At 33.7% G+C, this 12,645-nt stretch overlaps 1 protein-coding gene across 1 annotated transcript in view; it reads right to left on the bottom strand.

The window, feature by feature from the left end:
- LOC134230072 (uncharacterized) overlaps positions 1–10,416 on the bottom strand; it is a 23,847-nt gene extending 13,431 nt beyond the window's left edge. The window contains exons 1-3 of the mRNA XM_062711845.1: positions 10,303–10,416; positions 8,300–8,406; positions 7,944–8,025 (exon numbers count right to left, since the gene is read on the bottom strand). Coding sequence (XP_062567829.1) covers positions 7,944–8,025; positions 8,300–8,327 — 110 coding nt within the window. The 5' untranslated portion in view covers positions 8,328–8,406; positions 10,303–10,416. The remainder of the gene's footprint in view (positions 1–7,943; positions 8,026–8,299; positions 8,407–10,302) is intronic.
- Between the last annotated feature and the right edge of the window lie 2,229 nt (positions 10,417–12,645).

The following is a 12,645-nucleotide window of genomic DNA, read 5'->3' as shown; positions in this document are numbered from 1 at the left end:
TTGTACATGTATTGTTTTTCAAATGAGTTTAAGCGAAAACTATCACGTTTCCAGTCAATGACAAAGACATGTATTTAGTGAATTCATGGTATTGAGAAAGGTAGATTTACTTACCGTTTTTATCCAACTTGCATGTGTTATCCAGTGCTAGATATAACAAAACATGGAAATGGCCAAAAGCGGGTAAAAGAAATTCCTATAACCAAAATTCACACTTCTTCTATAACCTGCACGTTTCCCATACAAACAGCTGATAATCAATGTTGATCAAAAGTTTGGGTCATGCGAAATTCCACTTACTGTCGAAACATTTTGGTGATTTCATGAAGAGTTTAAATTTCACCGGGTACAATCATTCATTCAGGTGTAAACAAATCGTGAACAGAGTATCCTCTAGTCGATGGGAAGATAAAACATATGTCTTATCTTATCAAATTTGTATTTTGGGGGGATATATTTTGCTGGAAAGCTTATATATTTATTGAAGAAAAAAAAAAAGAAATTTCGGAGTGTATGGCGTTTTGACACGTAATGATGAATTAGCATATGGACAAGCCATGTTTTCAAATCATTTTTCTCACCTAAAATCTTATTCTTATGATTTTTAAATATATTATTTAACAATTAAATAAGTGGAAATTGATAAGTTGACAAACAATTCATTTTCAAAGAGAGGATACGTATTAGGCAATACACTGTATTAATTGAAGTGATACAATGTACATTCCATCCACAATATCGCATGTTGTGTTATACTCAGTGATTTATCGGTGTTAAGTGAATTTAAATAAGATCATTTGGGACCAAAATGGCGTTTCAACGGACGTACGCCATGTTGTGACGTTGTAGAGAGCCCCCTCAAGCACAGAAGATACAAACAAAATATGGATGCCTGGATTGGTATATATTTTTTGGTCTGATTTTATTGAAATTGATGCAAATAATAAATCTTTAGAATATAAAGAAATTGTAACCCTTCTTTGATGTTCAAAATTTTGCCTTACTAAAACCATCCTTATTATTTTATACACTTTAATTAATAATCTATATATTTTTCACCCCAAATCCAATTTTTATGAAATTTTGGATAAAAAATTAAAACTTACGCGGTGAAACTTTTCTTTCAATACTGGTCGTATTTCAATAGTGGTTGAACCCTATGGTAATCTTCTTTTCTCTCGGTTTTTAAACAGCACAAGCTCGCTCTGTAGATGATCCAAGATGATAGGGTACTTGTCTCCATTAAATGTTATTGTTACACTCCTCTGATTTTCCTTAACTTCAAGGTGACCAGACGTGTTTTTTACAGCTCCTGCATTTCTTATCTATACTTAGTAATTACAATGGAATAATAATGAGTTTGAGTGAAAGTTCTAACCTTTTCAAATCACTTTTGGACTCATTTACTGGATTTTCAAGATCATTTAGTGTAAATAATGAGCTTCAAAATGAATCTGTGAAACTTGATTCAGATGCGCCAGATTTCCTTCAAGTTAAGGAAAATCAGAGGAGTGTAACAATAACATTTAATGGAGACAAGTACCCTATCATCTTGGATCATCTACAGAGCGAGCTTGTGCTGTTTAAAAACCGAGAGAAAAGAAGACATGGGTCTATATATAAATCTCAAGATGATTCTGTCACAGCTACCATTTATGAGAAAACAAATACCCTTCACATCCAAGGAGACTCATATTTCTCGTGGTGCCAGAGATTTCTCAAGGATTTGAAGACCTCTGATGAAAATTTGGAGACAAGATGTAAGACCATAGAGGAAACATCACCCCAGTGCACATCTACTCCTAAAAGTAAGGCCCCACAAACTGATGAAGACCCCAAATTGAATTGCCATCAGTGCATTGACAGTGCAAAAATCATTAAGGAACTTTCAGATACGGTCCAACTTCTGTCAAAAGAAGTCAGTGATCTTAAAAAACAATTAAATGCTTCAAGGACGGTCACACCTCTTATTACAAAAGGAACCCAAACAGTTCCAAACAGGACAAAAGAAAAAGAAACATCAACAGAAGGAATTAAAATTCCTGGGCCTGGTGTATCCAGGCATAGTCAGTGCGAAATTAAAGTCCCATCAACCAGTAGCAGTACAATGACAGACTCCAGGGAGGCTCCAGACATCAAGACTGCTCCTGTTTTGTCAAATCCTGCAGATTTCACGAGGGAAAAAAAGCAACCCGGAAAGAAACCAGAGGAAAAATCTGTACTCATCATTGGGAGCTCGATTTTACAAAGGATTCGCACCAGAGGATTACATTCAACAGTACAGGTCAGCACAAACAGGGGAGCAACCATCTCTGATATAAGGACAAAACTTTCAAGAATGGATGTATCATCATATCAAAGTATTATTGTTTTAGCTGGCGGAAATGATGCATCAAGACGGCGGGATGCAGAGGGGATGGAACACGATTTTGCGGAAATAATCGCAGACCTTCAACATCGGAATCCCAGTGTACGTGTACGTGTGTATATTTCAGAAGTGTTATCAAGGCGTGATACGAATGTCAGTGATGTTAATGAAATAATAATTGATGTGTGTGAAATGTATGGTGTCACTGTGATTCCTACTACAAAGTTCTTTGGAGATGGAAATCTTAAACAGGAATACTACTGGAAAGACGGAATCCACCTGTCAGACAGAGGTACCGCAGCTCTGCTCAAACATTTGCCACCTAATGCCAAAAATTGAAGAAATTAAAATTCTGCTTCAAAACAAACAAGATCTTAATATCTTAGGACTTTGTGAAACCTTTTTGAATGATAACATTAGTGATTCTGAGTTGAATATTGATGGCTTTGAAATGGAAAGGAAGGATCGCATTCTGAGGGCAGGTGGTGGAATTGTAGTATATATCTCCGATAATATAAGATACAAGCGTAGAACTGATTTTGAAATTGGTGATATTGAAACAATCTGGCTAGAATTAAATTCAAAGAATTCTAAACCAGTTTATTATTGTTCAGCGTATCGTCCACCATCTGCTCCCTCCTGCTGGGCGGAGGACCTGGCTAGAGAGATTAACTGTGCCTCCTGCTGTGACGATGCAGAAATTATCTTAACAGGTGACTTTAATGTAGACTTATTCAAAGAACCCCCACAAAGTTGGACATATGCTTTAGAAGAATTTGATTTTTCACAATTAATTACAGCAGCAACCAGAGTAACTAATACTTCAAGTACCCTAATAGATCACTTTTACACCAATAAACCAGATAACATGTGTGAAGTAAATGTACCTTTTATAGCCATCTCTGACCATTACCCAATATGTGCCACTAGAAAAACAAAATGCATGCAGCAAAAAGGACAACACGTAGAAATAGAGTACAGAGACTTCAAAAAGTTCGATGAAAATAAATTCCTTCACGACTTAAAAGATGTAGACTTTAACAATCTCCTCCAGATGCATGACCCTAATGAAATACTAACTGAATTCTATGATTTATTTAATAGTATACTTGACCAGCATGCAAAGGTTAAAACAAAACGCGTAAAGAGCGAAATCCGCCCTAAATGGATGACACAAGAAATAAACAATGCTAGACATTTACGGGACTCTTACCATAAAGAAGGAGATATGGAGAACTATAGAATTTATCGAAACAAAGTTAGTCTTCTTATAGACAAATCAAAATCGTCTTACTATAAAACAGCTATTGAACAAAGTTCAAATCCCAAAGAAATGTGGAACTATCTTAATCAATTAACATGTAATTCAAAGAACATAACACCATCTCATGTGTTTTCTAATGGGGAAATTGTTGATAATTTACAGGATATTGCAAATACTTTTAATAACCACTTTACGGATATCTCTAATAAGCTTATGATGAAATTGCCTAAACATGATTATGATCCTAATATATTATGTAATTTTGTAAGGTCTAAGCTTGATGAAGAAACCATCTTTAGTATTCATCAAATTGAGGAAAGTGAAGTTTTTAACATGCTTAATTCTCTAAATATCAATAAATCAGCTGGCATTGACTTTATTGGGCCGCGTCTTCTAAAAGTCGCATCCAAATATATATGTAAACCTATAACTCATCTTATTAATGCTAGCATAGTAAGTGGTATTTTCCCGACAAATTTAAAACAAGCCAAAGTAACACCTATATTTAAGAAAGGTGACAAAGCTGACCCAAATAATTATCGTCCCATTTCTATTTTACCAACTATATCTAAACTGATAGAAAAACATGTAGCTAAGCTAATACAAAACTTCACTAATGAATTTGATCTACTAACACAATCCCAGTCAGGATTTAGGGAACTCCATTCTTGTCAAACTTCACTTACAAAACTAACAGAAAGTTGGCTTAATGCAATGGATTGTGGTGAACTAATCGGCATTACATTTATAGATTTTAGTAAAGCTTTTGATTTTGTGAATCACGATATTCTTCTAGAGAAATTAAATCATTACAAATTTGACCAAACAGCTATAAAATGGTTTAAGTCATATCTTTACGACAGGACCCAGTGTGTTAAATTTGGAACATGTGTCTCCAATATTCAACCCGTCACAGCAGGAGTGCCACAAGGGTCAATTCTGGGCCCTCTTTTATTTTTATTGTACATAAATGACCTTCCATTACATGTAAACAATTCAAATATTGATATGTTTGCTGATGATGTTACTCTGTATTCAAATAATCATAATGCACGATGTTTAGAAAATACGCTAAATGCAGATCTTTGTGAGATTGAAAAATGGTGTGCTCAAAATCAAATGGTTTTAAATGTAGATAAAACAAAATGTATGTTAATGGGAACACATCAAAGAAAATCAAAATTAGATAATCCACATTTACAACTTTATGCCTCAGACAAAACAATTGAAATTGTTGAAACTGGAAAAATTCTTGGTGTACATATTGATGATAAGTTACAGTATGCAAATCATATTGACTCAGTTTGTAAAACGGTTAATTATAAGTTATTTACGCTTCGTAGGATTAAGAAATTTCTCCCTCTTCATACCAGGAAACTTTATTACAACGCTTATATTTTACCATCTATTAACTATTGTTTGACTGTTTGGGGTAATGCCCCCAAGCAGGACATGGACAGACTATTTAAATTACAGAAAAGGGCAGCAAGGATTATCCTTGATGCAAGTCCTGATTCTTCTTCTAAACCACTGTTTGAGAAACTTGGGTGGTTAACAGTTTATGAACTAGTTGATCTATACAAATACATATTATTATACAAAATTTTCAGTGGAATGACTCCCGAATATCTTCGTAATTTATTTGAATTTCAGTCTTCAACTTCTTATAACCTGCGATCCGAAACTAATTATGATCTTAGATTACCAAAATTTCGTACAAACTTATTCAAGACCTCTTTTCAGTATTCAGGTGTACATCTGTGGAATAAACTTCCCCAACACATTAGATTCTCTCATTCTCTTCGAACATTCAAGCGTAATGTGGAAAATTACATTATCAGCTGTCGTACAATCATTTGAGCATAATAAGAGTTCAATATCGTATATTGTACTGTTATTGTTAAGATGTGTCTGTATTTGAACACTCTATTCATAATTCAGTGATTGTAATTCTCAAACCTATATAACATGTACTTAATTGTATGTGATTATGATGATTTGTATCTTGATGAAGTGTATATATTTTGTATTTGATATATGTACATATATAGAGAGGGCCCTGGGGAAGAATAGTGCATGCACTAACCAGGTTACCTTCTTTAAATAAAGTTTTATTATTATTATTATTATTATTATTATTATTATTGAAAAGAACTCTACCCCACTATTAAATTATCATTTCAATAGTGCTGGTATTTCACTAGTGGTTGAAACCTATGGTTATCATATTGAAATGCACTCTCACCCACCATTGAAATAATTATTTCAATAGTGGTCGTATTTCAATAGTGGTTAATATATATGTTTGTTATTGAAATGCACTCTCAACCACTATTGATATAATTATTTCAATAGTGGTCGTATTTTATTAGTGGTTACTAACTTTGTTTGCTATTGAAATGCATTCTCAACCACTATTGATATAATTATTTCAATAGTGGTCGTATTTTAATAGTGGTTACTAACTATGTTTGCTATTGAAATGCACTCTTAACCACTATTGATATAATTATTCCAATAGTGGTCGTTATTCCAATTATGGTTGCAACAGTGCAGCCATCGCAGTGACTAAGTCGGTAGAGCGCTAACTAAGTGATCAGAGAGTCGTGAGTTCGAATCTCGACCGCAACTTTTCCTGCGCAATGCGCTCTGCCGGCACTATGAAGTGAAACTGCGAGTCCTTCAGATGAAATCTTAACTGAGACCCCGTGTCACGGCATGCCTTGGCAGTATGCAGATTCTTCACTTCTTAAAGGCCATAATTGTCGAGTAAAGGTCCAAATTTAAAATCCTTCATAGCTACATGGTAAACTCTTCTATGGTCGATACGATGACCTTGCCCGCAAATACAATTTGTCATTGAGACAAATGCTGGCTGAAGTTTTTCATACTAATTGTTTGTCCATTATTGTCAGCAGGGGATGCTCACTCCTCCATGGCACCTGATCCCACCTCTGATGTATCGGAGTCTGTGTTTGCTGTGCTCCTATTTTGTATTGTTTTATGAACTTTGATATTGAATACTGTTCGTTATCTCCATATCCTTCTTCTTAAATGGGGCGTAAACAACATACATATACATCCAAATATCATCGTTCGAAAACAAACAAAAAAAAAACCGTTTTAAACCGAGCTTATATGATTAGAACTGCTACTCCATGGTCATATTTTTGTTGCATTTTAGTGATTTAAGCCCTTTACGGCATGATTGCAAAATCTGAATAGTATGTGTTTTTTAATAACAGTGTCACAAGTTCTTGAATTTGGTGGGTTAGGTTATTTTGGCTGTCGTGTACGGCAGATAGGGTCAGAAATGACAACTGATTCAAAAAAGAATATTGCGATCAGGAACATTGATACGGTTTTTAAAAAGAGAATATGAATTTATTGTATCCTATTAGGCTTCAAATTTTGGAAAACATTTTTGATGTAAATTTCGATGCTATTTCTAGAAGTTACTGAAAAAAACAGTATCAAACTAAACAAGTATTGCCAACATGAATAATATTGGTCAACTGGTGCTTTACGAGTCATACCCAGTATATCTTTTGTATTCCAAGGACACGGAACGAAAAACAGATATGATTGATAAAAGAACCTCGTCAGCAAATACATGTACAACTTATTATAATCTTAAATGCTGACTTTTGTTATTCTTACTTATTGTTTCGACATTATTTACACACTTAAATGTAGATGAATTTTTTTCTGTTATTTTCCAGTCGTAACAAGACATGACCGATTTATATGGGATTCTTATTTCTCCATGGCACCTGATCCCACCTCTGATGTTCTGGAGGTCTGTGTCTGTTCTGCCCATATTTTGATGGCCTTTTGAGCTTTCATACTATTTGTTATCTCCATAGACATCATATTTAAAACAGTGAAATTTGATGGACCATGATAGTAAAATGTTCAAATATAATAAATTCATTCTAATTCAAAATACAAGACTTGTGTCATCATAACCTTAAAAGTGAGATTTGTTCGAAACAACAGCTATCGAAACATCAAGCAAAACATAATCCAGTTGCCGAAGACTATGTACATTTTATGAACGCTCCAAGGATAATAAAAAATAAAAGCAAATTGTTGGGCTAGGTGATTTTATATACATGATTGCTATATGAAAAACGTATAGCTGTGCAAAATATCCACAAAAATATAAAATATTTTAAATGACCGTTGAAAAACAATGAAGGCATTTCCTTAAAAAAAGAAGTTTACATGATTTTTTTTTTCAAATAAAATACCTCCAAGCACTATATTAATAGATATAATTAGCTTAATTTTTTGGTAATTATTCCTTACATTACTGGTTTGATTCCAATAGCTCTATAGGATACACTGATTTGAAAGAAGTATAAACACAAAAGACTGTGTAGGGCTATTCCTGGAAAGGTAAAAAAATAATTTAAAAAAAATATCATAGATTTGTAATTAAACTAATGTATAAATATTTCTGTAATCATCAGACAGTTTTGCTGAATTTTAAACATAAAAGACATAAGAAACTGTATCTGCCTAAAAAAAATGTTTTGAATTTCATTAGTATTTTGAAAAAGAACCTGTAACTTCAACCTTATGTATTTTTTTGTATTTCTTACATTGTATTACTTAAATAAGTTTGTACGGATATAGTTTATGTATCAAATACAAACTATTACCTGATCCCCGTGTGTTGGAGGTAGACATTTTCCTTTATAAGTTATCTTCAATTTCTTTCTTCTTTACTTATATTTCTTATTACAACCGACTGCTACTTACAGGCCCTCTGAAACATAATATGAAGCTTTCAAGTTTTATTTTGAGGTAAAAACATTAAGTTTACTGAAAATAGTTTTGTTTACTTTTTTGGAAAATGTTTAAGTACAGTATTTTAACATCTGAAATATTTTTTTTTCATTCTGTGGACTCATATGAGGCATTATAGAAATATTTCCATTTGAATCTGTTTTCTGTGTGAAAAATCTTTGGAAATTATATTAGTCGATTTTATTTCTCGATTATTCTTCCGGCATGTAAAGCAATAGACAGTCAAATGTGCATTTTAAATTTTGTGTGTCTGTCTTTGTGTCACACAATAAGGAGGTCTAATATGTTTTTTTTTCTTTTGTTTAACGTCAGTGGGCGTTGACTATTAAATGGGATGCCTCGTGTAATTCTATTGATATTAGACTACATTTTTAAGATCTAAATTTACAATTTTATTTCACAATGAAAAGAAAATTTGTGAAGTCGCTGTCAAGTTAATAGAGTATGCCAGGTAAATCAACGATCGTTTGAAATGTGGGATAAATTATGCAGAACGGGCTCTGTCCGTTATGCAAATTATCCCACTTTTCCAACGATCGTTATCCCCGAGCATATTCCATTAACTTGACAGTGATTTTTTAAATCAATTAACAATAAAAAGGTAACAAATTAACGAAGTATTAACATATCCATGTATACAATGTCTATTTAGGGGTGTTGTGAGGAATTTCAATTGTAAAATAAATACAATCTTACAAAAAACAAATTCATAATTAATTCAGAGGTATTGAAAGGAATTCCAATAGTAAATTAGAAATACATTGCAATTTTACCCATGAAATATGAAAAAAAAAAATCAATATTCAACCACATTTTATTTATAAGATTGTATTTTATTGTATCATCTTAGTTAAGTTGTTAGGCCTTTGTTTTGTATACTATACTTTTTCTACGGAATAGAAAGGCTAAGCCTTTGACCGTGTACGTCTACTTGTGGGTGCAAACCTAGAAGTGGTTTTACAAGTACGCGTAACTACTGTTCTGTTTAACAAGATGTACGTTTTTCTGTAGGTGTAAAACGTAATTTCAGCAAGTTTCTTTACAATCCATTTGTATAAAAAAATCCTTGACTTCGATTAAGAAAGATACGTAGTAAATTCTCACCTTCATACTAAACACCACCTGAAAAATATATATTATATAATTTGAGTTAAAGAAGCTACAAGCTCTCACCTCTGCTAACTTACACGTTACATATTGTGTACAAATTGTAGAATTATAGTATGCAAAACTGATTACGTAAATTGCTGTAAATTAGGAGATTTTTCTAGCTACAGGCACACGTAGACGTACACGCTCATCTGCTGAGCCTTTCTTATATCCGGCCGATGTATAGGGCTCATGTTGGGTTTCGAAAAGAGTGATGTTTACTCCTATACTAGTAATCTAGTCCTACCTTTGGTATTTCCATAAATTCGTATTTCACACCCTCTGTAGACATTCGTATTGTTTAAATTTTTAGGATCGGTCACTGTCCGAGATTTTCATGAGCAGGCTTTTGTAAAAACACTTTTGTTAAAAGATACCACGATGAAAAATATATTTACTGCTTTTTTTAATATGAAATAAAAGCATTTATTAGTGTTAGATATCTAGGCACCAAGGGTGAGCTAGCTAAATGTTATGTTCCAAAATATGAGTAAAGTGTCAATGTATCTAAGTTTTGCACAAAAATTTGCTGTTTATTACTTTTATAAATTCAACGATAATACGTGCGTAAAAAAAAAACAAAATGTTTCCATCATCTAGTTTATTTAGGCTGAGTCGTTTAATAAAATGAAAATATTTAAGTTTTATCATATGAAAGTATACCTCATCCTGGTTATGTTTTAGTCTCAGAAATAGGTTTACATACCAGACAGTTTATTCCATTTTCGGCAAAATATTTTAAATGGATTCTACGTCTTTCTTTATAGTTGTGTACATTTGCTTCGAAATGTAGGTCATATCCCAAGTGCATTGAACCGACACAATGTTAGTTTAAAAGGCTGGTGTATTTCCGTACGTTAAAAATAAAAATTGATAATGTTGACGCATCTCCGAAATAAACTTTTTTGGATGTTAAGAAGAATCTATTTCCACGAGGTTTTTTTCAGACAAGATCAAACATTTTCCTTTTTATTTTTTTTTTAAATTGCACCTACAATCTTCATAATTCAAAATTAGTAGCTTCCCTTGCAAGCATATACTTTCTGACCAACATAAATTATGTTAAAGAAAAAAATTTCTATGTGCTTGTGCTTTTTATACATCGTCTTGAATTTGTTGTGCAGCACATTGTACAGTAGTGTGACATAAATGAGTTCGCAAAATGGCCGCCGTCATTCGTGCGTGCGGTGCGCTTGCGGTATACAAAATTTAATTTCTATCAATAAAATAATATTACCACTTACCTTTTTGTGTTAGTACTTTGTTATATAGCCTCTAGAGCGAAGAACACTTCGAATTCTCCTAGGAATGCTTGCATATAAACTCTGAATATAGTGCAAAGGGAGGCTACTCCATATTTCATGGACGATTCGCTCCAGATCATTCGCGTTTCTGATCTCATGTGTCCTCCTTTGTACACGGATTTTGAGCACTCTCCAGACATTTTCTATAATATTGAGATCAGGACTTTGTGGGGGGCCATGGCAGAGTATTAACGTTGTTGTCTTGTTTCCAACGATTTGAGAAAGCGGAGACATGACACGGGGCATTGTCTTCTTGGAAAATCCAGCGCCGATTTGGGAAATGACGAGCGATCACAGGCCAAAGACACTCATCAAGAATTGTAATATATTTCTCGCTATTCATGTTCCCATCCACAGTTTTTAAGGTACCAACTCCATTATAACATATGCAACCCCAAAACATGAGGGAGGCCCGACAGTTTGTTTCCCAATCACCACGTAACCCGACACATTCAGGACGTATTCTTTCCCCACTCTTCCTCCAGACATGAACTTTATCGTTATTTCCAATAACTATCTTAGTCTCATCACTGAATATTATGGATGACCAATGATTGTTGACTGTCCAGTGCAATTTCTGTCGACAAAATCGGGTTCTCTTCTCTCTATTCACGCGTGAAACAGTTGTTTTCTTAGAAACTACACACCTTTTGTAACCTTCCTCTGATAATCGCCTGTGAACTGTTCTGAGAGACACATTAGATCCTGTCCTGGCATTAAATCTGGATGTTATATCTTTTAAAGTCTGACGACGGTTGATTTTAATGCTTCGGAAAAGAACCCTGTCATCTCGCTGTGAAGTTTTTCGTTTCACCCCACTTCTCGGTAAATTTTCTATGTTACCCCTTTCCCTCACACGTTTGAGAAATTTTTGGATAGTACGACTGTTAATTCCGGTTAGATTCTCAATTTTATAGCTTGACAGACCTTCATTTGACATCTGAATGATTATTTCTTTTAGATCACTCGTCAATTCTCGACCATGGGGAGCCATATCTCCAAGCAGACGATAAATTGTTTATCAAAGGGGAATAATCCAAATGTACAACAATGACAGATTTAGTTAAGTCGTACCTAAATTTCAATTAAATATTTTTTCCTTTAAGAGAAGCGATTACGTTAATTCAGCAACTGATTCACCGCCCTTCTTAATTACTTACGATGACGGCGGCCATTTTGCGAACTCATTTATGTCACACTACTGTACATGGAGGGCTATATGACGCATTGATGAAACATTACCAATCCAGCATTTACAGCACAGCGATAAGAGGCTTTACAAGCTGGCTTACAGTGAATTGTTCTTGGTATTATTAGAAGAATATAATCTAATTCAATAGATATATCAACTAGATATAGGTCTCAGGGTGTATTTGATACATATGAAATATCTTTGATGCAAGTTTCATTAAATAATTTCATCATTTATGTGTTTACACGAGAGAGAAAATTTTAATATGTGAAAACGTGTGTGGGGGGAGAGAACATTTATTCGTCCATTTTTATATTCCATCTCGCCAGTCTCACGGGTGGCATTTCATAACGTACCTTACACCGTTAGATCAGTTGGACTAAATTAGGAAACGGAAGAGAACTACATAATTTAACAATGATTTAATGTACTAGATATATTTACTATTCATAATCATTTATGCAATACAATAGCATTATGATGTCACAAATTTTCACGCTATTTCTGAATCCTGATAAGGTACACACGATGGGTGTGACCAGTTGACAGGGGA

The sequence above is a fragment of the Saccostrea cucullata genome, unplaced genomic scaffold (assembly GCF_032062105.1).
Source record: "Saccostrea cucullata isolate Sc308-1 unplaced genomic scaffold, CSIRO_AGI_Scuc_v1 ctg11006, whole genome shotgun sequence".
Lineage (NCBI taxonomy): Eukaryota > Metazoa > Mollusca > Bivalvia > Ostreida > Ostreidae > Saccostrea > Saccostrea cuccullata.
The sequence above is the reverse complement of the archived record's forward strand: the minus strand, read 5'-3'. Positions and strand labels throughout refer to the sequence as shown.